This window comes from Felis catus, chromosome B1 (genome assembly GCF_018350175.1).
Source record: "Felis catus isolate Fca126 chromosome B1, F.catus_Fca126_mat1.0, whole genome shotgun sequence".
NCBI lineage: Eukaryota > Metazoa > Chordata > Mammalia > Carnivora > Felidae > Felis > Felis catus.
The window spans coordinates 165,107,311-165,132,655 of NC_058371.1; the positions used below are offsets into that span (position 1 = coordinate 165,107,311).

The window sequence follows — 25,345 nt, forward strand, 5'->3', positions numbered from 1 at the left end:
ATAGTGCTGCTATAAACATTGGGGTGCATATGTCCCTTTGAAACCCCACACCTGTATCCCTTGGATAAATACCTAGTAGTGCAATTGCTGGGTTGTAGGGTAGTTCTATTTTATGTTTTTGAGGAACCATCATACTATTTTCCAGAGTGGCTGCACCAGCTTGCATTCCCACCAACAATGCAAAAGAGATCCTCTTTCTCCACATCCTTGCCAACATCTGTTGTTGCCTGAATTGTTAATGTTAGCCATTCTGACAGGTGTAAGGTGGTATCTCATTGTGGTTTTGATTTATATTTCCCTGATGATGAGTGATGTTGAGCATTTTTTCATGTGTCGGTTGGCCATCTGGATGCCTTCTCTGGAGAAGTGTCTATTCATGTCTTTTGCCCATTTCTTCACTGGATTATTTGTATTTTGGGGGTTGAATCTGGTAAGTTCTTTATAGATTTTGGATACTAACCTGTTATCTGATATGTCTTTTGCAAATATCTTCTCCCATTCTGTCAGTTGCCTTTTAGTTTTGCTGATTGTTTTCTTTGCTGTGCAGAAGCTTTTTATTTTGATGAGGTCCCCGTAGTTCATTTTTGCTTTTGTTTCCCTTGCCCCCGGAGACATGTTGAGTAAGAAGTTGCTGTGGCCAAGATCAAAGAAGTTTTGCCTGATTTCTCCTCTAGGATTTTGATGGCTTCCTGTCTTACATTCAGGTCTTTCATCCGTTTTGAGTTTATTTTTGTGTATGGTGTAAGAAAGTGGTCCAGGTTAATTTTTCTGCATGTCGCTGTCCAGTTTTCCCAGTACCACTTGCTGAAGAGACTGTCTTTATTCCATTGGATATTCTTCCCTGCTTTGTCAAAGATTAGATTAATCTTTGTCAAAGATTAGGTTTGTGGGTCCATTTCTGGGTTCTCTATTCTGTTCCATTGATCTGAGTGTCTGTTCTTGTGCCAGTACCATACCGTCTTGATGATTACAGCTTTGTAATACAGCCTGAAGTCGGGGATTGTGATGCCTCCTGCTTTGGTTTTCTTTTTCAAGATTGCTTTGGCTATTCAGGGTCTTTTCTGGGTCTATACAAATTTTAGGATTATTTGTTCTAACTCTGTGCAGAATGCTGGTGTTACTTTGATAGGGATTGCATTGAATATGTAGATTGTTTTGGGTAGTATCGACATTTTAACAATATTTAAGTTTTACTTAAAATATTCTTCCTATTTAGGAGCATGGAATCTTTTTTTCCTTTTTTTGTGTGTGTCTTCTTCAATATCTTTCATATGCTTTCTATAGTTTTCAGTGTATAGAGTTTTCACCTCTTTGGTTAGATTTATTCCTGGGTATTTTATGGTTTTTGGTGCAATTGTAAATGGGATCAATTCCTTGATTTCTCTTTCTGTTGCTTCATTGTTGGTGAATAGGAATGCAATGGATTTCTGTGCATTGATTATATATCCTATAACTGTGATGAATTCATGAACCAGTTCTAACAGTTTTTTGGTGGAATCTTTTGGGTTTTCCATGTAGAATATCACGTCATCTGCGAAGAGTGACAATTTGACCTCCTCCCGGACGATTTGAATGCCTTTAATTTCTTTGTGTTGTCTGATTGCAGAGGCTAAGACTTCCAATAGTATGTTGAATAACAGTGGCGAGAATGGACATCCCTGTCTTGTTCCTGACCTTAGGGGGAAAGCTCTCAGTTTTTCCCCATTGAGGATGATATTACTGTTGGGTCGTTCATATATGGCTTTTATGATCTCGAGGTATGCTCCTTCTATCCCCACTTTCTTGAGGGTTTTTATCAAGAAACGATGCTGTATTTTGTCAAATGCTTTCTCTGCATCTATTGGAGGATCATATGATTCTTGTACTTTCTTTTATTGATGTGATAAACCATGTTAATTGTTTTGCGGATATTGAACCAGCCCTGCATCCCAGGTGTAAATCCCACTTGGGGTCTCTGTCTGGTTTTGGAATCAAGGTAATGCTGGCTTCATGGAAAGAATTTAGAAGTTTTCCTTCCATTTCTATCTTTTGGAACAGAATAGGTGTTAACTCTTCCTTAAATGTTTGGTAGAATTCCCCTGGAAAGCCATCTGAAGTTTTTGTTTTTTTGTTTGTTTCTTTGTTTTTAAGTTTTACTTACTTTTGAGAGTGAGAGAGAGAATGCAGACTGGGGAGGGGCAGAGAGAGAGAGAGAGGGAGACAGAGGATCCAAAGCAGGTTCTGTGCTGACAGCACAGAGTCCAATATGGAGCTCTGTAACTCACGAACCATGAGATCATGATCTCAGCTGAAGTTTAATGCTTACCTGACTGGGCCATCCAGGTGCCCCTCAAGTCTGGAGTTTATTAGAGATGTTTGAGCTAGAGCTATATGTTTGAAAGTCACCTGGATACAGACAGTATAACTTTATGGGACTGGTGACATAATCAAGAGAGTGAATTTATGTATTTATTTTTACATTTTTCTTAATGCATATTTATTTTTTATATATAGAGAGATAGAGCATGAGTGGGGGAGGGGCAGAGAGAGAGAAGGAGACACAGAACCCGAAGCAGGTTCCAGGCTCTGAGCTGTCAGCACAGAGCCTGATGCAGGCCTCAAAGTCACAAATAGCGAGATCATGACCTGACCTGAAGTCTGATGCTTACCTGACTGAGCCACCCTGATGCCCTAAGAGCGAGTTTAGATAGAGAAGATAAGACCAAGAGCTGAGCCCTAACATTAAGAGGGTGGGAGAAGAGAAGTAGTAAAGCCAAAGGAGATGAGAGAGGACAACCCAGGGGTAGGAGGATGTGATACCCTGGAAACCAAGGGAAGAAAGTGTATCAAGGCAGAAGCAACGGTCAGTTGTGTTAAAAGTTGCTGAGAAGTCAAGTAAAATGAGGGCTGAAAACTGACTTTTGGTTTCAGCAATGTGCATGTCATTGGCATGAGTAGTTTTAGTGGAGTGAGTGGGGCAAAAACATAAGATAGTGAAAGGAGAGAAATAAAAGATAGTATAGAACTTTTTGGAGGGGGCCACCTGGGTGTCTCAGCCGGTTGAGTGTCCGGCTTCAGCTCAGGTCATGATCTCTCGGTTTGTGAGTTCGAGCCCCGCGTCGGGCTCTGTGCTGATAGCTCAGAGCCTGGAGCCTGCTTCAGATTCTGTGTTTCCTCTCTCTCTGCCCCTCCCCCACTCATGCTCTGTCTCTCTCTGTCTCAGAAATAAATAAACATTAAAAATTTTTTTTTTCAAAAAAAGAACTTTTTGGAACGATTTTGTTGTAAAGAGGAGCATAGAAATGTGAGTAGTGGTTGGTGGTGGAAGTAGGATTAGGAAATGTTTGGTGCCTCCATTTCCTGGGAAGCACTCAGTATCCCGTGGATAAATTATTAATAGGGACCTACCTGCCATAGTAGGACATCATGTTCAATTGCTATTGAATGTTTGTGTTCCTCCAAATTCATATGTTAATTCCTAATGTCAAGTGTAATGGTATCAGGAGGTGGGGCCTTTGGGAAGTGTTTGGGTCATGAGAATGGAGCCCACATGAATGGAATTAGTGTCCTTGTAAAAGAAACCCCAGAGAGCTCTTTCACCCCTTCCACCATGTGATGACCCAGCAAGAAGATGGCCATCTTATTATAAAAAAGGAAGTGGGTATTTACCAGACACCAAATCTGCCAAGACCTTGGTCTTGGATTTCTCAACTTCCAGAACTGTGGAAAATAAATTTCTGTTGTTTGCAAGCCACCCAGGCTATGGTAATTTGTTATAGAAGACTGAATAGATGAAGGTAGAAATAAATAATTTCTCTGGAAAAATCTTTCATTTCACATATTTTTTTTTAACCAAAATGTTTGGACTATTTTCCCCAATTAGTGGACTCACCATAAACTATTTCATCTGTCTTTAACTTTGGACCCCTTTATACGCTCCTTCTCTTTCAAGACTGACTTGTCTTTTATCCGTGTTCCACAGGCACATTCTTTCCTGCTTCTGTGTCTTTGTCCATAAATGTCCATACATTTCCTCTCCAAATTCTCAGGGCCTCACTCAAGCCCCATGACGTCTGTGAAGACTTTCTCATCTGCATGTCTTTTTTTCTCTCTATACTTTCTGTGGTACATAAGAATTGGTATTACACAATTTCCCTCTTAATTCTACAATGCCATACCATTTTACTTTTATTTTTTTATTCTTTATCTTATTTCCCAGAAAGGTTATACAAAATAGTAATGGCTAATTTTCATTGTGTGCCAGGCTGCTCTGAGTCCTTGATATATATCAACCCAATTTATCCACACTATAATCTCGCAGTAGACATAGCATTATTATTTCTACTTTACGTATGAGGAAACTGAGGCTTAGATCAAGGAACTTTGCTAGGTCACAGAAAAATATGGTGCCGGGATGCAAGTCCAAGCAAAGGCAAAGGGCCTCATGGGGAGTAGATCCCCTGTACATCCAGTTAAATCAACAAATGTGACCTGATTGATGTGGCCAACCAGCTTCTTAAACATAAATCCCTTTTAGTATTGCTCCCTTCAAGATTTTTGGTGCAAGTCTTAGTACCATACCACCTAATGATCTTATCATTGTGGCATTTTTTTAAAAGTTGATTTATTTATTTTGAGAGAGAGAGCGAGCAAGTGTGAGCAGGGGAGGAGCAGAGAGAGAGAATCCCAAGCAGACTCTATGCTGTCAGCGTGGAGCCTGACACAGGGCTGGATCTCACAAACCTGAGCCAAAATCAAGAATCGGCCACTTAACTGATTGAGGCACCTAGACGCCCCCATTGTGGGATTTTTAAGTAGATAGTAGTGAGGAGGTGCAGCAGTGGAGAAAATTCATCATGCATGCAGGACAACAATGTAAGTGCTTTTCGGTTTTCAAAAAGCCACTTATAGTAATAAGTAGACGGTAGGCATATTCTGAGTAGAAGTTAGCTGAAGCACATCCATAAAAAGTTGTTTTCTTTCACACAGCAGCTTCACGGTTTTTCTGGCAGGCACGTAGCTTGGGCACAGGGAATTCAATCCTACACATTTCCGAGAAGCTGGTTAAGTGACTGCCTGGGTGAGAAGAAAATCAGATAGTCCAGAGTGTGAGTGTATCGTTCCCTGGAACGCGTTATTCTGGAGTGAGGATGAGGAATAATTTCGCGAAGAAGTGCTGTATCCTAAAGGAAGTTAAAGTGTTTTTTTAAGTTCTTCCATGAGACTACTGGGTATGAGGCTTTAATAAACAAAGCAAGGGAAGTCTATCAGTTGTCCTGAAAGAATTGCTGTATGATCGCCAACAGCAGGCTCTACCAAGAATTTAGATATTTGTCAGAAAACTGAATCTCGGGGTGCCTGGGTGGCTCAGTCGGTTGGGGGGCCGACTTCGGCTCAGGTCATGATCTCCCGGTCCGTGAGTTCGAGCCCCGCGTCGGGCTCTGTGCTGACAGCTCAGAGCCTGGAGCCTGTTTCTGATTCTGTGTCTCCCTCTCTCTCTCTCTGACCCTCCCCCATTCATGCTCTGTCTCTCTCTGTCTCAAAAATAAATAAACGTTAAAAAAAAAAAATCTAGCAAACTGAATCTCAAACTGTGTTGGTAGAGGTAATGAATATTTTATGAACTTAAAAGGAAACTTCTCAGTGGTATAGAGAAATTCGCCGTTATTAATTAGAATGGAACTATGTGAGATTCTGAATTAATCAGATTGTTTTTTACTCTCTTACATTCCATTTTGTGGTGAAAAGTTTATCAGGGGAAAATGGACTCATATCCTGATTTTTAAAACCAACAGATGGTTCTCCAGAATTAAGTACTGTCAAGACTCAGCTTTTAGCCAAAAATACCAGGGCTGATGTGAGCCAGAAGATTCTAGAATGGAAAAAATGCATCTCCATAATGTCTCTGGGGGACTTGGATTCCCCAGTCATCATAATGAATATAGCATTGCCATTGGACATAAATATGAGTGAGTTCTGGGAAGTTAAGAACGTGATTTAAGATAATCCATCAATAATTGACCAAAGATGCCTGTATTCTTTCTGTTAGAAGTCCTTATCTGGCAGCCTACTCATTTTGGAACTTTTACCAGAAGACTCCTGGTGATGACTAACTTTAGATCTGTTACCTTTTTCATAGTGTCTTTCAAACTTACTGCAGTTTGACTGGCTTTTACCTCCAAGACAAGACTGACAGTCAGCAATGACATTATCTGCATGGCAAACCCACTAGTCTTTTCTTATTATTTATATAGTTTGGGCTCAAAATCCAATTCTTACTCTGGCTGTAAGACACTGGCCCCTCCCTCCCTCTTTTCTAGCATTCTCCGCGTGTCCGTGAACTTTAGACACGATGACCTTATTACTGATGTTCAAACTGCAAACCCATTTCCACCTCAGGGGCTTTTGCCCTCATTGTTCTTCCTGCTTGGAATGCTGATCTGTAGACCTTTATGTGGTCACCTCCCTCTCATCATTCATGTCGTCTTAGCTCGTACATCAAACACTTAGAAAGGCCTTCCTTAGCAACCCTAGTTGAAGCAGCTTTCACCCACACCAAGTCATTCTCTGCTTATTTTTCTTTCTTCAAAGCACAGTATTAGAAATTATTTTTAACATGTTTGTTATTTGTTTCTCTAACTAAAATAATAGCCCCTTGAGGAAGGGACTGCGTCTAAATACAACACCCTTGTGTTGTCTCCATTCACATTACACCTTATTAACCCCATAGTCATCAGGTTTAGCCTTTGTCCATCTGACTGCGTCATTTGTTCAATTCTGCCAGGACAATGTTCCTCCTGAGATCCAATTCACCTTACAACATTATCAGCTTGAACACTTACGGAGTAACCCAGTATTTCATTTATGAACATAAGTCAAATCTAATTTCTACCCAAGTTTTTATCCTTCCTACCTCTTCTAAACAGTAACAAAGGAACATGTAGAATCTTGACTCTGAGGCATAATCATCTTTTAAGTAAAAAATTTCAATTAAAATCACTTGTAGCAGACATTTATTAAGTTGCTTCCCTGTATCCCTTCCTTTTGGGGACTTGCTTCACTCCTCATTCTATCCTTGGGATCCAAATGGGAGCTGCCATTTTGTACATGAACCACTCTTCTTGGCCTCAGTGACTGGTTGAGGGGGAGGGACCTAACCCAAGCTGAACCAATCAAAGGACTTCACTTCTAGGTCACAGTGATTGGATTTGGGATACTTAAAGTTCTTCAACGAGATTTGTTTTTGGTTGAGCTAGAAGAAGAGACTTCTTTCCTTTTTGTTCACGAAGATGAATGAATTTGAGTTTAGAAGAGCAGGCAGCCTGTCCTCTGGTCTGTGGAAAGTCACATGGGGACAATAAAGCCACCCTCACATCACCTCCTGCTTCTTCTCACAGAAGAGGGTAGATGAGAGGTAGAGGGTCCTGAGGGCTCTTGGTTCTCTGGCACCCACTTTTCTGAAGACCGTCCACATCTCCTTAGAAATTGATTACATTTCTAGGTTTTCATACTCAGATATTCCAGTGGTATTTTAGGGGCTAAAATCCTGAGGGTTTTGTTTGTTTGTTTGTTTGTGTAAAACTAGTAACTGAATATATACATGAAAAAAAATATATGTACATATATATACTTAATATATATGTATATATATACATATACATATGTAAGTGTACACTTATACACACATGTATATATGTATATATAATATGTATATATAAAATAAATATGTATATATAATATACATATAAAAACCTCAGTGTATGTGTGTGTGTATATATATATATATATATATATATATATACTTAAATCCCTAAAGTTTGTATTATTTTATCTTCTATCCAGAGACATAGTCTGTCTTAATTGAATAAAGGGGTATTTTCTATACTTCTATAGTTTTCAAGAGGAGGAAGAAACAGGCACTTGACAAAGCAAGACTTCTGTTAGAAAAATTAATCCTACTCTGGCTCACAGTCTTTCTGAATTAGTGGAACAAAAAAATGGCATATTGTAGTTGAAATTGGTAATCTCTGCTTTTATATTGATCAACTGAAAAGTGAAGACAAAGAGGAAACACTTTCTTTGAAACTAAACTCAAGCCACTCTCAATAAAATGTTGAATCTGTTTCTTAAAAAGAGTTTTAAAAATTTTCCAAAGGTTTTCTGCAAGTTATCAAAAAAGCCATGGAATTTTCTGCACATAAAATAGACCAAAGGATCGAAGGAAAGAGTTGGATAGTGTAGATTCTTTCTTTTTAAATAATTTATTTTTTTAATGTTTAATTATATTTGAGAGAGAAAGAGTGCATGAGCCAGAGAGGAGCAGAGAGAGATGGGCACAAAATCTGAAGGAGGCTCCAGGCTGTCAGCACAGAGCCTGACACAGGACTCAAACTCACAAGCTGTGAGATCATGACCTGAGCCAAAGTTGGACGCTTAACCAACTGAGCCATGCAAGTGCCCTGGGCTAGTGTGCATTCTGAAAGAGGCAGACACTTTTGCTCAAAAGTGTACTTACCACTTGACCCCATGTACTCCGTTTGCTTCATAAGATTGAATTTTAAAAACGATCAAATGACATTTTAATTAAAAATTTTTATGATTGGTTGATTGTTTCACTTTTAATGACGTGTTTATTTTCAACAATACTTTTTAAAATTAATTTAATTTAACTTAATTTAACTTAGAGAGTGCACACACATGCAAGAGCAAGGAAGGGGCAGAGAGAGAGAGAGAATCTGAGCCACGCAGGCATTCGATATTAATTTTATTTTCTAACTTATGTTAGAATAATGTATAGTTAACAGTTATATTTTATAAACTTATATTTTACTTCATGTTATAATTTTAGATAAATATGGATTAAATACCTAGTTTTATTGATGTTTAAATTTTATGAAATATCAATACTGTGATTTAATTTAAATTCATAACATTCTCCTCTCTGCTTGGGGATAGTTTTTGTCACTTGGACCTATAGCTCATTGCCTCATATAGTTCTTATACTCTACCTCTGAGACAGACCAATGAATAAAATTATATGTCTTCAGTTAGGATTTCAACAAAAATATTTTTAGAAATACTGAGTTTACTGGAAAAATTAACTCAGACTTTATGCTGTCCTTTAAACATTACTACCAGGGGGAAGTTTTCCTGTATAAAGCATAAGCTGAGCTAACTTACCAGACAAATGACTCTATAGTGATACTCATTCCTGCTTTGTTTTAAACCTACTATGCTTTCTTGTCAGAATTTCCAGGTCATCTTTCTATTTGACAAAATAATTTAACTAATTTTTTAATAACATGTCTAGTCTATAGAAACCAAACAGAGATAATGTGACAGTGTTCACGAAAATATTTCTGAATCAGAGAGCTAAATGTTTAGTGGAGACGTTCCAAGTTCTGAACAGGATATTTAGAAGAGCAAATAACGTTATTTTGTCTACTACACTAGACATTTATATTTCAAGACCAACTGTTAGTATTGAAGATGAAAACTCAGATTATTTTTCCCCAGCAGTAGCCACAAGAGAACAGACTTTGCCCTGCTACTGAAATGTGTAACCTTTGTAGGTAATTCCTCTCCTGTTCTCTTGCTGCCAAAAGTGAAGAAGCCCTTGGTTTCTGGGAATTTGTGCTGACCTTCATTGTTTAAGTAAGCAACCCCAACATAAGGATAACACAAGCATTGAATGCCTTATTACTGAACACTGGGTGTCTTCAGCGTGGGAGGACAGGTCCGACTATCTAGAGATCTGGTTGCTCACCTAAGCCTTGAAATGCATCCATGTGTCATTCCTTTCAGAATGTCAAGATGTTTTAGAATTCTGGAGAAGTTCTATCTTCTCATTTTGGGGGCAGAGGAAGAATTATACATTTTTAAATATATATATGTCTTATGGCCACACAATTCAAGAAGCAAATTTGGAAATCCTTTTGCTTTTCTGTGCAGTACTGCCCCTCGACCCAGAGCAGAGGGCCCTGGCCCTGGGCTCCATGATTTAGAGCAGTGGTTCTCCACCAGGCTTAACTTTGCCCCTCAAGCGGCATTTGGAAACGTCTGTAAGACCCTTTTAATTGTCAGTCCAGGGGTGGCTACTAGCATCTCGTGGGTAGAAGCCAGGGATGACACTAAACATCCTAAAGAGCACCAGACGACTCCGCACAGTGAGTAATTATCTGGTCTAAAATTTCAACAGTGCCGAGGATAAGAAACCCTGATTTAGAGTGAACACTCTGGCCTTCCTCCCCAGCCATGCCTCACCCCATGGGGCAAGGAATCTGTCTTGCCCACCTGGAGCCTGGTCTGCTATCTGAAGCAATGTCTTCAAAGTGTGGTCCCAGACCAGCGGCGGCCGCATCACCTGGGATCTTGTTAGAAGGGTAGCCTTTGCGGCCCCATCTCAGACTTACTGAATCAGGGAATCTGGGAGTGGGGCCAGCAAGCTTTGTTGTAACGGGTCCTCCAGGTGATGATGAATGCCAAGGTTTGAAACCACTGTTCCAAAGAGGCCAAAATCCTATATTCCGAGCCTAAAAGATACGTTGGTCAAGATGGCAAGATAGAAACAGGTGAACACAGGGGAAGGGAAGGAAAAGTAAAATAAGGTAAAAAGCAGAGAGGGAGGCAAACCATAAGGAACTCTTAAATATAGAGAACAAACCGAGGGTTGCTGGAGGGGAGGAGAGTGAGGCTAAATGGGGGATGGGCATTATGGAGGGCACTTGTGATGAGTGCTGGGTGTTATATGTGAACGACGACTCATTAAATTCTATTCCTGAAACTAATACTACACTATATGTTCAGTAACTTGAATTTAAATAAAATCTTGGGGGAAAAAAAAAGGGAAGATAGAAGACATGTTCTTTAACAACTTGTGAATTCGATTTATAACATCTAAATATGTAGACATATCTTATGTGGGCCTCCATTTGTACCCTTACTCACAAATGTTTGGCCCCCACGAATGTTTGGGATGGGTCTGTATCTGTGTCTCAGTTTTCTCAGACTGTCAGGCTGTCAAATGAGGGCACTGGATTAGATTGTCCCTTATTTTCTTTCTCTGTATATGATTTCATGGCTGCTATAGAAACATTCAGGGTTGATTATATTCCCTGCACACACTTTCTTAGGATACAGTGACTTTGATGCCTAATTACTAGTAAAATGGGTTTTGCTCTTTCGCTGTCTACCCAACAGACTTTCTTTAATTTGGTAAAATATGGAGAAAGGTAAGTCAAAATCACTACCGACTGTCAAACCAAATTTGAGCAGCTAAGTTCCAGATACCTTTTAATAGCATGATTTACACTTTGTGCATAGTTATAAAAGTTAAAAAGTCCTTACACATATATTCTTGATGAGTATGTAAATTGCCATTAGTGTTTGAAGGGAAAATCCATACTGTGAGGCAAAGATTTCCATTTTGATTTGATACTTTTATATCTAGGAAATTATTTTTATTTTGGGAAACTGTGCATGTAGGCAAAGGTGAACAGTTAAAAGGGTTAACTGCTGTTTTTTGTTGTAAAAAAAAAAAATTGGAAACAGCCTACCTGTGGGTTAATAGTGGGCTGGGTAAGTAAATGTATGTACATCCATATAATGGTAAAGCTCTGCAGCTGTAAAAAGAACACAGCATGTGTTGTTAATGAAGAGGGACCATGTGGTGTTCGAAGTGTTAGGAGTGGTCCTCTGGCATCAGACCACCGAGATTCAAATCCCAGTTCTGCCATCTAGTCACTGTGTGACCTTGGGCAAGGTACTTACTCTCTTTTTACCTGAATTTTTTCATCTCCGAAAAAGGGAATAATGATGCCTCCTTTCCAACATTGTTCAGAGGATTAAAGAAGATAAAATAGTGCAGTTGACAAACGTTAACTATTTTTACGGAAAGCCTTCCAAGATAAATCACTAAATAAAAATATCATCAGTACAACACAGAACAAGGTGTGTAGATTAAAAAAAAATACAACAGAAAACAAGGTGTATGGACTAAAAAAAATCTATGTATATATACATGAATTACAGCTAAAGCTTGGCAAGGATACTCTCAGATGCTATTTATGGAGGTTGTTTCTATACATCTGCAATGGGAAGAATATTTTTTCACTGTATAATTTGTATTATTTTTTCCAGGTGTAAGTATTTTTTAATTTTAAAAATTATCTAAAGAAAAAATTTTAAAAATTGAAATCACACAGATGCTCAGATTCTGTATGATGGCAGGAATACAACCATATGGATTTCCTGATATTTTTTTAATGAGCCATAGAATGGCATTTCTGGGGCTGAAAGATTTGTTTTTTGTGTATGAAAAGAATTCTAGTATTTAAGAATTTCATGGGAAACTAATTTTTGTAATGACATTCCCCTCTTCTTGATGATGAATTTCTTATATTTTCCACTTGATGTAAGTGAGAGATTCAGACTAAATTGCCTTTCTTGTTGGAGATTAATGAATGAAATGCAGAAACATCCCATGTGCCTTGCTCTGTGGAGACCTTTTTTCAGGGTAACTGAAGTTGCCTTGCAGATTGAAAGACTGAAGTTTCCTTTGCAATGATTTTTCTATCCACCATCGGTGCAAATCCTATGCTGAATAGACTTCCCTGTGCAAATCCCTTTTGCCTTATAAATACCTGCCTAAAGAATGACTTAAACAACAAATTTAATCTGATGCTCATCTTCCTTTGTCTTTTGGCCAGTAAAATGCCTGGATTTAGGAGGCTCCCAAGTTGTTCTACCACAGAACATAATTCTCAGGATGCAGGTATCAGGAGAAATACTGTCAGTGGTATTTGTGACCTCTGTCTGACATTGAAAGTTTCCCTCTCACTATGCCTCCACATACGCAACTTCTGAGATTAACAGAAAGCCATACTCTCATTTTGGTCAAGGACAAGGAAAACCCTCATTTTGCAGTAGGTTTTGTGAACTCTTCAACGACCTCACTGTTCATTCAAGTTTCTAACTAAATTTAAATCTGGTGGAACTCTTCTTAAAGTGTGGTCAGGGTGCATGCTCTTTGCTTTAACATCCAGTGATTAGAATCCATTCATTATTAAGGGCTCTGTTTTGTTTTTTTCTTTGGCTCTTATTCTGTCATCAGTTCTCTTTAGAGGGTTTCCCTCTTTTTAAAAGTAACAGGATTTGGGGAAGGTTTTGTTCCTTTTGTTTTCTATGATGAGATTAGTTAAATCTCATAAAGTGAAAATTTTAGAAATAATTTGTAAATAATAATCAGCTGCAATGTTCATTTCCCTTTCAATGCCACTGAACCGAACTTTGCTTCCCTTTTGTGCCCTCTACACCACCCCCTCTTTTTTTTCAAAAAGTGTCATCCATCCGTTATTGGAAAAGAAAGTCACTAAGCATGAAGACTTGATGCTGGCACAATTTCAGGATTTCCAGATTCATCTGAACCCTCAGTGCTGTTGCCATTGTCCTCGTTATCTTTGATGTGTTTCTTCAAACACTTCCACCAGGGAACGAATCCTTATACCTGTCACTTTCCTTGTCATCATGAGCCCCTGACATCCCCAACTTTCATCTGAGGAGCTCACCTTTTACTTGGAAAGAAAGATAGAGGCTATCCGATTTGAAGTCTCTACTCCCCTCCAACTTCAGCAAAGTATCATCTTCCTTCCAGGTTTAGAAGCAGCCCTCCTCCCTCCTGTCTAAATTCATTCCTCCACCTCATCTACCCTGGGGCTTCAGGTGATGGAACTGCAAAAGGTTTTCGGCAAATACAGATCGCCTAAAAGAGCCAATTATTTCATGAAGAATAGAATATTTTACATAAAACCTGCATACTTTTGAACCCCAATTTTCAGTCTTTGGATTGAAAACCCAAGGTTTTCAATCTTGGATGTGGTGTAACCATATGTACTTGAATGATTGAATAAGACATTCACAGAAAAGGATTCATAGAAGTTGATTAAGAAGACAGGAAAAGAGGAAAATAATAGTGTTTAACTCCCATTTCTATTTTCCAGAGTTTTTCCTGACTTTTGGTGCATAAAGATTTTATAGTATGTTGAGAAAAATCATTACAGTTTTGTGCTGTCCAAATAGATATTACATAGCAATCAATTTACTTATTTACTTCTTTAGTTTTTACTGTATTTACTTCATTTTAAGGTATCGCTGCATTGCAGAATTACATTGGGCAAGAAGAGAGGAGAAAAAAATCCCAGGCAGATAAATTTTATCTTGCTTTTTTTGATCCCTGCCCGAAGTTGCTCTTGTTTTTGAGATATTGGAACTTTTATGTCGTATACGTTAGAATTCGAACACCTCACAAAGTTCAAGTACATGTCAGTGAAGAGCATGATTAAAACAGCTGTAACAACTGAGATTTTTATTGCTTTAGTATATACTTTTAGTAGCTTCCTCTTCTATTGATCACATTCCATGCCAAATTTCTAATACAACCCCCCCCCCCCACTATTGAAATATTGACTTATAATGTAATGTTTCTTTTTGGGTTTTTTGTTTGTTTTTTAAATTTTTTTTAATGTTTATTTATTTCTGAGACAGAGAGAGACAGAGCATGAGTGAGGGAGGGGCAGAGAGAGAAGGAGACACAGAATCAGAAGCAGGCTCCAGGCTCTGAGCTGTCAGCACAGAGCCCGACGCGGGGCTCAAACTCACAAACCATGAGATCATGACCTGAGCCGAAGTTGGTCTCTCAACCAACTGAGCCACCCAGGCGCCCCTGTAATGTTTCTTTTTGAAAGAGAATGAGTGTTAAATAATGATATGGCCTGTCAAAGATCACTGTGCTTTGAATATTTCATTGTTATTTGTCCTTCTATTAGAGAACCATCTGTGACTAAATTGGTACAGGGACAGGAGCAAGACCAGGAGTGGCTGACATTACACTCCAACTGGGAGAGCCTCAATGGGACCACTTTGCATGAACTGCTGGTAAAAGGGTAAGACACTCTTCACAAGAGCTGTGTAGAGTGGATTATGGAGCAGGAATCTATCATCAGGGGCTTTCTCCTGTTTCTAATTTAGCATAATCCAAATGTATCACATCAATAAAGAACTTCCATAGAATGGTGATTGACCTTCATATTTCAACAATGTTTTGCTTTATCTCTTCTTTCTAGACACAGATTCTTTTCTCTTGCTAATTACATTTTTCTTTAATGAAGATTACAGAAACTATTATGGTGAAGGAAGAGGAACTTAGATTCTAATTTTGGAGCTTTTCCAAATCCTATCCAAAGTAAATTCTCATGTCTAATACCCTACAGATGCTACATGGAACTAGTTAGGAGGGAACTGAAGTGATGAGAACTGATCAAACTTGGAGAGTCTGAGGGAAAAATTGACACAAAATGAAATTATAATCAAGTAGCCTTGAAAGTCCGCTTGCTCTGGTCTTAAAAAACCTACATTGTATAGGTAGACAGAGAAACTATAAGCTAGTAAACAAAATACATTTCAGATATTTGGAAATACTACAAAGAAATTAAAGATAACAAGATAGAGAGTAAGTAGGAGACAGGACTTCAGGTTGTGGGAAGGCAAAAAGCAAACATGTGTTTTCTGAATTATATAACTTATTGATACAAATAATTGCACACATCCCCATGCAAATTTACCAAGAAATGAAAATATAGCAGATCCTCAAAAGGGAATATGGACATGGCATATTTAGGGATACTTCTTTTTTTCTGAGAGGTCTAGGATTCTAAGCATGTCACAGTATTTTTTTTTAATTTTTTAAAGTTTATTTAGTTTTGAGAGAGACAGAGACATAGTGGGGGAGGGGCAGAGAGAGAGCGAGAGAGAGAGAATGCCAAACAGGCTCCATGTCCCCAGTACAGAGCTCGATGCAGGGCTTAAACTTATGAAACCATGAGATCATATATACTAAAGCAAAAACCGTCAAAACTGAGTCAGTAGCCTAACTGCTTAACTGACTGAGCCACCGAGGCGCCCCATTGACAGTCTCAAAGTATCTTTTGTTTTTTTAAATGTATACTGTGAATAAATGCTTCATGGTTGAAAGAAAACTTTGTGATTGAAACTTAATATTTCCTACATTGAATTCTCTTGTGCAGTCACATTGATAGATGCTTAAACATGGCCCATGTTCTTACCTTTAAAGGTTAACCCTGGTTTTTAGAAAAGTCTTTCTTTACTGAACCCATTATTCCTGTAATTCTACTGACTGGCTCTGATCCTGCCATCTAGAGTTACATGGAATAAATTTAACCCCCTTCTTCTTGTCAGCCAATCATAGATCCACATTAAAATTTTATTTTCAGTTTACTTATTTTGAGAGAAAGAGAGAGAGAGAGAGAGTCAGAGAGAGAGAGGGAGAGAGAGAATCCCAAGCAGGCTTCTCACTGCCAGCACAGAGCCTGATGTGGGGTTCGAACCCACGAAACTGTGAGATCATGACCTGAACCAAAACCGAGTTGGATGTTCAACCAACTGAGTCACCCAGGCAGGTGCCCTAGATCCACATTTTATTATTACAAGTATCTTCATGATTCTTTTCCAGTCTAAATATTCAATTCCTTTATCTGTTCTCTAACTTTCTGAAGTAATATTTTATCTCTCTAAACTATTTGCAACTTGTTTTGAACATCCACACCCTCTCCCTAAGCGTAAAAATCTGACACGCTCCTTTCTCACTAGAGATTCTAAGAAATCACCCAATTCCCTTGCCTTCCTCTCCTTACTTTGAAAATTATGGTTTGACATAAGACTCTTAAAAATTGAGAATAAACTGAGGGCTGAAGGGGGGTGGGAGGGAGGGGAAATTGGGTGATGGGCATGGAGGAGGGCACCTGTTGGGATGAGCACTGAGTGCTTTATGGAAACCAATTTGACAATAAATTTCATATTAAAAAAAAAGAAAAAAAAAAGAAAATTATGGTCTGAGTCAATATTCTGGGCGGTGCCACCAGCCAAGATGATGTGGGAGACTTTGCTAAAAGTAGTTTCTTTTCCCACACATGTGAAAATATATTATGATGATATTAAACAAACTAAAAAAAAAAAAAAGTAAACATCCTCCATATGCCGTCATTTCCAAGGTGGTATTTGACAATAGCCCTGCCTCCAGAATTCCTGCACCAGTACAGACAATCATTACTCAAAGAATACAACCTCTGGGAACAGTGGAACCTATGTCTTGCTTTTCGGTGGTAGTGTTTGAAGTGAGTGATAAATATGTGACTTAACACTATGCCATTTTATGTTTCCAAATCTAGGCAGCCTTGTCAGAGCAGAAGTAAGATCTCTCTTCTGTGTACTAAACAAGGTGAGAGAATTAGTGGTGTAGCAATGGAATACGAACTTAACTGGTTTGGCTCAGGGCAAAAACAATAACTTGCACTTAACAGCAAAGATCCAAGCATGGAGCTGGGTTTGTTGGTGAATCACCCGCTGTCTTTCCTGCTCCCTGGTAGACTGTGGGCGCCGCCCTGCTGCCCGAATGAACAAGAGGATCCTTGGGGGTCGAACGAGTCGTCCTGGAAGATGGCCATGGCAGTGTTCCCTGCAGAGTGACCCCAGTGGACACATTTGTGGCTGTGTCCTCATTGCCAAGAAGTGGGTCCTGACGGTTGCCCACTGCTTTGAGGGGTAAGCTCCATCCTTCGGCTTTGCCTCAACCTGATCATTCTGTCACTCGGGCATTCTTAGTGTCTTATATAATTCTGCGAAGCCACTTCAGTGCAGAAGCCACAGTTGATTTACTTCCTTGATCTGCTTAGATTTTCCTATCCTTGATGTTGTCATCCTGTGTATGTGCTGATCACTTACTGGCAATCATATTGTTTATGATTTTTCCCTAAAGAGGGGGGAAGTGGAAGAAAGAGGTTTAGAAGGTTGGCTCTCCAGCTAGCATTAGTCTCTTTTCCAGCCCCCTTAAATACGTTAACTACATCTGAAGTTCAACAGAGGGGATTTATGTTTCCTATAGTGAGGTTAGCTGGGAGGATTTGTGAGGAGTTTGAGAAGCAGAGTTAAAGGCACGCCAATATGTGTATTAGGGTTCTCAGAGAATGAGAGAGGAGGGGTGAAATTATTTTAAGAAATTGTCTCACATGATTGTGCGGGTGCTGGTGGGTCCAAAACCTAATGGTGTAGATTGGCAGCCTAGAGTCTCAGGGAGAGGTTCAGTTTGAATGCAAAGGCAGACTGCTGGCTGAATTTCTTCTTGCTCAGGGGAGACCCGTCTTTGTTCTCTTAAAGTCTCCAGTTTATGGGATGAGGATAATCATATTATGGAGGGTAGTCTGCTTTATTCAAAGTCCACCAATTTAAATGTTAATCTTGCCCAAAATACCTTCACGAAAGCATCCAGAACAATGTTTCACCAAATATTTGGGCACCATGGCCTAACTTCATTGGCATATAAAATTCATCATCACAATATGCCTGAAGGGACTAGAAAAATAAGATAAAGGGGAACCCTACCCTAAATTGACAAATATCACTGCACCTGTTCTATCGACTGTGTATTTTAGGAGCCAAAAAAACAAAAAACAAAACAAAACAAAACAAAACAAAACAAAAAAAACAAAAAAACAAAAAAAAAAGCAAAAAAGAACAAAAAAAACCACCCCAAATCAAACAATAACAACAACAAACAAACAAAAAATCCAATTCTGGGGGTCAGACGTTTGGAGCTGACATAGCCAGCGCAGTTTGTCTCTGATCATCAATGTCTGGGGCCTTGGTTGAAAGATTCTAAGGCTGAGGGCTAGAACCATCGGAAGGCAGGCAGTCGATGCTGCCTGTTGGCTGGGGCCTTAGTACATCTATCTCCATGTGGGACTCAACACCATGGTGGCTGGTCCCCCAGAACCAGCTGCTCAGAAAGGGAGCTGGGAGGAAGGTGTGTTGCCTTTTTTGACCTAGCCTCCAAAAACACACAAAGAGGCAGGTACCTCACCTCTGTGGTTGGTCGGAGCCCCAACAAGCCCCGCTCAGCTCCAAAGGGAAGAAGCAAGGAACTCTCCTCTCAGTAGGAGGAAGATTTGACGGCATGTTTTAAAATCACCACACCTTTTTTCTATTTATTTTTAATAATTTTACTTTACTCCAAAGTAAAATTAAATATTAAATAATAGCAAATATTCAAGACAAAATAACTCATAGTTCTATCACCTGACCAAATTGATTCTTTTCATTTGATCAGCTTAATTTCTAGAAAAAAAAATGCAATTTCTTCTCTCTCTCTCTTTTTTTTTTTTTTTTTTTGCCTATTCACATTTTTTCTTAGCATTGCCACTTGCTGTGTCATCACGGGTCAATTCATTAACCTCTCTGGGCCACAGTTTCTTCACTTATGACATGAGGGAAATAATAGTCCCTACCTCACAGGGCTGGTGCGGGCAGTAAGTGAAATAGTCTTATGCAAAGCCTTGAGAACCATGCCTGACATTGATCAGTAAGCTCTTGATAAAGGTCAACTGTTCTTTTAAAAAATTACTGCTGAAAACGTGCATTCTACCTTTTCCCTTTGCAGTATCACATGAGTATCTTTACATTTTGTGTATTTTTGTGTATTTTACAGATTTGCTGTATTTTTGTCTTCTCCCTTCTCATCGTCTTCCACAGTAACCCCTGTGATAGCCGAGGGAGTGTTCCTTCACAGCTGTGAACACAGAGACTTTTCGCAGGGTGCCACTGTTTACTTTTATAATTTGGAATCATACTCTGTGCTTTCGTTTGTTAAGTTGTTTTTCTCATTTGATAATATATCATGGACCTCCCTCTAGGTTAATAGACTTGGCTCTCCCTCACTCTTTTTCTAGGTTAATAGACGTGGCTCTCCCTCACTCTTTTTCTAGGTTAATAGACGTGGCTCTCCCTCACTCTTTTTCAAACCTAAATGATATTCCATTATATAGATTTACCATAACTTTTTCCATTATCCCCTAGTCGATGGACGTTCAGGTTAGTCCCACTTTGCTACCATTTTAGCAATACTGCAATACATCTTCTCAAGCACAGCTACTCACCTACTGGTCCTTGTTGCTACGGGCTACAGTCCCAGCATATATATTCAGCTCTACATGGGGGTTACAGAGATGAATACATGTTTCCTTCCTTGAAGTGCTGACCTAGTAAGGAGACAGACATTTAAACGAGTAATTAGAGTACAATTGTAAAATGGAAACGTGTATTTCCAGTTGATTGCTCGTTTGGGGAAAAGAAAATATAAAAAAAATCAAACCAGTACCTCCTCTTGAGAACTTTTAGTGTGTAAGACCCAAAGCAATTGGAAAAGTCTGGGTAGTATGTCAGGAAAATACACTACAATGTTATTGCTTTGGAAGGGGCCAGATGTTTCCAGATGCCTTTCCCAGTTTTGGTGTATAGCTCTGTGATAAGCAGAAGATGATACTAGCAAGATTACATTCATCAAAAGATGATCACCTAAATAAATCCAACAGTACTCTTTACGTGCTAGCTAAACCAGGTTCATTAAACCACTTTTGTCATTTCCATATGTGGTATCCAAGCTTCCTCTGTCATTGACAGCTCTGTAAAGTTAAGAAGAAACCTTGCATTCGAAAAGAAATATGTGTTTACAATTAAGGAAATGGATATAATATCAAAGGTCTTGGTGAAATTTCATGGAACACTAGACTTAACAGAACTGTCAAGAGGGATCTGGTCTGTCCATAAAAAGCTAGAAATTGCCCAACTTCAAATAAGCCTTCTCCTGAATATGTGCTAATAACTGATTCAATTTTACAATCTCTCCAGTGGCCGGCAAGCTTTGAGAACGTCTCATTGTAAGCCCCATTCCCTGCTGGAGTCATCAACTGCTGCAATTAATGGGCTTTACTTCACACTGTGATCCCATACTTTGGCAAGGCCCAGCATGATCCATCTGTAGGTCTTATCAAGCCTGTCTTTTTAAATTATATTGGTAGAAAGAAAAAAACCAAAAAGACAGGTTTGTTTTTCTCTTCTTTGAAAAAGTATTTAAAAATCCCAAATGAAAATTAAAAACATGAGTTACTAAGCTGATCAGACCAAGGCCCGTATGCCCTAATAACAACTCAACTTCAACAGCTCTGAACAAGAAAGACTTTGACTTTCAGGAGTAATTTCACGCATTGTTCTTGCCTTCTCTTGCCTCTGAAAGACTTAAGGCTGGACTTCCTAGGCTGGCACACAAGTGGCACTTGTCAGAAGCATCTAATTGCTCACCAGGAAATGCGCATAAAAAATGATCACCTCACTAGATGACCACAACCCTTAACCCCACCACGTTACCCATGCTGTGATTTCACCCAGCCAACTCTTCTGTCCAACAGGACTGTGGCTGCTAGTCTGCACGTGTCCCCCAGTGATTTCAGTCCCCTAGTCTTCTCATGCCCTCCTCTCCACAGTTAACCTTGTGTGCCAGGCTAATCACTTCAGTCCTCTCACCCAGACTTTCAATGTCTTTGTCCCTGGATTTGCCTGCCATTCAGACCAGGCAGATGTCCAAAACTGAGTCAATGCAAATACCTCATCTTCTGATCCCAATATTCTTGCTTTTCGGAATTGAGGGGGGACATTACCCAAGAGTGGCGATCAGCACCATCCCTGACATTCAACGTCAGCTAGACTTTTAATATTACTCTGTCATCTTTCTACATCCTTCTGGAGAGCTCCCTCTCTCATTCTCCATAGAACAAAGTCACTGTGCTCACCCAGCTCTCCTAATCTAACAGTCTGTTACTGCACTCAGAAAAGGAAGTGAGAGGTTTGGTCTGACTTTTTAAAAGTTAAATCATGTTGTGTCCTCATGATTCCCTCTTTATCTCTAGGTGCCTATGAACTGTGCCAGTAATTCACAATTTGTTTTTCTGTTCTATTCCCTTGAGGAATTTTATCCACTCCCATCAGTAATAGTGCCCAGTAAAGCAGAAATTCTCCATTTTGGATCCATATGTCCCCTGAGGTGCTGTTTTCCAGTGTCACTGAAGAATAAGTAAGTGTAGTTTTGAAAAGTCCTTGGTGACAAGGACCTGACTCCATTCTTGCCACTGTGCTGCCTCCTATGGAGATATTCTCTCCCCTCCTCTCTCCAGTGGAAAATATCTGGGTCTAGGATGTAGTCAGAAGTTGGCTTAAAATATGGGCCAAACCTCATAGTTTCTGGGGCTCACTGAAAATGGGAGCTCCTCCTCTCTTAAGCTTTGTAGTTACTTACTTGTTTCTTCTAGTCGTGCCACCTACTATGTACTCTGCATCTGCACCTGAACAGCTAACCACATTGCTGAAGAATATCACACGCCCAACTGCTGAGTTCACATAAAATGTGTGATCATGAGTCTCAAATGAGCATCTAACAATGTGGGACACTTCTAATCTACTTCCATAGTAAGATCACTTTTCTACCCTCAGAGACAACTATCTGACATGTTCTCCTCTCTCCCCAAATCCTCTTCACCCTCCATTGGTCTCACCTCATGCTTCATGGAGAGAACAGACACTGCCATATATTCCACCTTGCCTCATCCTTAATCCCAACAAATTGCCTGTAAATATGGCCATATCCCCTACTCTCCCCTGAGTTATGGTGGAAGATGTGTCTATTTCTGTTTAAGACAATCATGTCCTCCTTCATCTTTTTCAAGACTTTATTTTTAAAATCATCATTTCTGTTTTGTATCATCAGTTTCTCCCTTTTTTGCTGGGTCATTCTCTTCGACAAACATGCCTTGATATCACTACCTTGAGCCCCCTTCTCTTGACTTTCCATCTCTCTTCAACTACTGGCCATTTTGGCTACTATTCACAGTAAAACTCCTAAAAGACTTCGGCACAGTCACTGTCTCCCCTTTTCCACTTTTCATTTTCTCCTCAACCCACCCTGGTCGAGCTCTCATCAGGGTCACCACAAAAATGGCACTTATCAAAGTCTTTGATGACTTCCATCTTGCCATATTCAATGGTGACTTTTCAGTTTCCAACTTATTGGAACCCTCCCTAGTATTTCATCACTACATCTTTCTTGAAATACTTTCTTCACTTTTATTTTAGAATAACAAAAATGTTCTTGTTTTCCTCTTATTTCACTGACCTACCTATTTCTCTTTTTCCATCTCTTCCTTTTTTAGGCCACTGAGTGCTTTAGTGCTCCTGAGCTATTATGGACCTCAGGCTTTGTTTCCCCTCCAAATTCATATGTTGAAACTAATTAGATGAAGTTAGGAGGTGGGGCTGTTGGGAGATAATTAAGTCATGAAAGTAGAAGCCCCATAATGGGAATAATGTCCTTACAGGAAAAGAAAGTGAGCTTTCCACCTTTTTCTGCCATATGAGGTTACAACAAGAAGACTGCTGTCTATAAAGTAGGAAGAGGGTCTTCACCAGGAGCTAACCATGCTATCCCCTTGATCTCAGACTTCTGGCCTTTAGAATTATGAGAAGTAAATGTGTATTATTTAAGTTAGTCAGTCTACGGTAATTTATTATACCATCCCAAGCTAAGACAAGGGCCCAATTTGTGGCTTTCTTATCCATCTACGCTCATCTAATAATATGGTTTAAATATGTGTTCATATGTGAGCAAATATGAAGATCAAGTATTGACATGAATATCATTTTGAATATCACATTTTAATATAAAATATGAATATCACATATTTGTTCATGACTTCCAAACATATATCTCCATCCCAACCCAGATTCTTCCCACCCCTCACTACTACCCATTGACTTTAAACATGTATAACTAACTGCTTAGATGAGATGTCCATTTGAATATGTAATAAACATCCTGCTTTACGAGGCCAAAACAAAACTTGATTTCTTGCCTCTCCCACTGATCAAATAATTGTGTGCTTCACAAACTTTCCCCATCTCAGTAAAAATCATCATGATCCATTGGTTCACCAAACCTAGGAATTATCCTTAATTCCTCTCACATTTACTCTAATAATAATTTCTGTAGGATCTTCTTCCAAAATATCTCTAACCCAACCATTTCTCACCATCTTCACCCTATATTCCTAGTCCAAGTCATTATCATAGCAGGTCTTCACTATTGTATTAGTTCTCTAGGGCTGCCATAACCAAATACTATAAACTGGGTGGCTTGAGCAACAGATGTTTATTGTCTTACAGTGCTGAAGGCTAGAAGTCCAAGATCAAGATATGAGAAGGGTTGGTCCTTTCTGAAGGCTGGGAGAGAATGCCTCTCACCTAGATTCTGGTGGTTGCTGTCAATCTCTGGTATCCCTTGGTTTGTGGAAGCATCACACAAATCTCTGCCTTTGTCTTCACATAGTGTTCCCTTGGTGTGCATCCCTATCTACAGTTTCCCCTTTTTATAAGGGCAGCAGTCATTGGATTAGGGCCCATCCTAATGACCTCATTTTAACTTGATTATCTCTGTAAAGACCTCATCTCCAAAAAGGTCATATTCTGATGTACCCATGGTTAGGACTTCAACATATGGATTTGAGAGAGAAACACAATCAATCCATAACAACAATTAAAACAGTTTCCTGTCTGGTCTTTTGGACTGCTCTCTTGTTCCCTTATTGTCTATTATCCACACGGTGAGATAGTGATCTTTCTAAGATGTGAATCAGACCATGTCGCTCCCCCTACTTAAAATTTCACAATGGCTTCCCATTGTAGCAAGAATAAAATCTTCTCATCATAGCCTTTCAAGATCTAGTCCTACTTCTTGGACTACATCTTCCCCTATACTCCCATGGTTCACTGGGCTGCAGACATCTAGCCTTCTTCGTGTCACTGAAATCCTCCAAGCTCATATCCACCTTAGGACACTTGAACTTGCTGTTTTCACAGTTAGAGCCACAAAGCTACCTCCTTCTGGTTATTAAAGTCTCTATTTAAGTATGGCTCTGTCAAAGGCCTTCCCTAACCATCTTGAATACAGTGAACCCCCACCCCCTTCAGTCATCTATCAAGTTCTCCTATTTTGTCACTTTTAAGTGCCTGAGATAATCCTACTTCTTTATATATTCTTTAAGTAGAATAAAAGCTCCATGAGGGCATGAACTGTCTTCCTCATCCCTGTGTTTTCATTTCTTTCAGCCACTCATCTTCTAGATGTTTCAAAGATGCAATTGTTTGAGTAGTTAGGACTATAACTTGTGTGGAACTAGAAACGTTAATATATCTCACAGAAGGTCAATGACGTCTCACTGAGTCCTCCCAAATCTTAGACCACACATCTGTTCAACATTGTAATGTATTAAGCCCCTGTATGTTTTATGAAATGGAAAGATGAATCTTCTGCATATTGTCTGAAGAATATTCTCTTTGAATGGAGAAACTGGAAGCAAAGGAAACTTCCAATAGTTCTGTTTTGTCTTAGTTCTTTAGTAATATTATTTGCCACAGACAG

General features: G+C 39.3%; 1 protein-coding gene across 13 annotated transcripts in view; it reads left to right on the forward strand.

Moving 5' to 3' along the window:
- CORIN (corin, serine peptidase) overlaps window positions 1-25,345 on the forward strand; it is a 257,422-nt gene that overhangs the window by 212,235 nt on the left and 19,842 nt on the right. For 12 of the 13 annotated variants that reach the window (XM_045056421.1, XM_019829551.3, XM_045056415.1 and 9 more), the window contains 3 exons: window positions 14,802-14,918; window positions 17,220-17,269; window positions 17,418-17,592. In XM_045056421.1, coding sequence (XP_044912356.1) covers window positions 14,802-14,918; window positions 17,220-17,269; window positions 17,418-17,592 — 342 coding nt within the window. The remainder of the gene's footprint in view (window positions 1-14,801; window positions 14,919-17,219; window positions 17,270-17,417; window positions 17,593-25,345) is intronic. The other variant, XM_045056418.1, reaches the window with a different exon arrangement.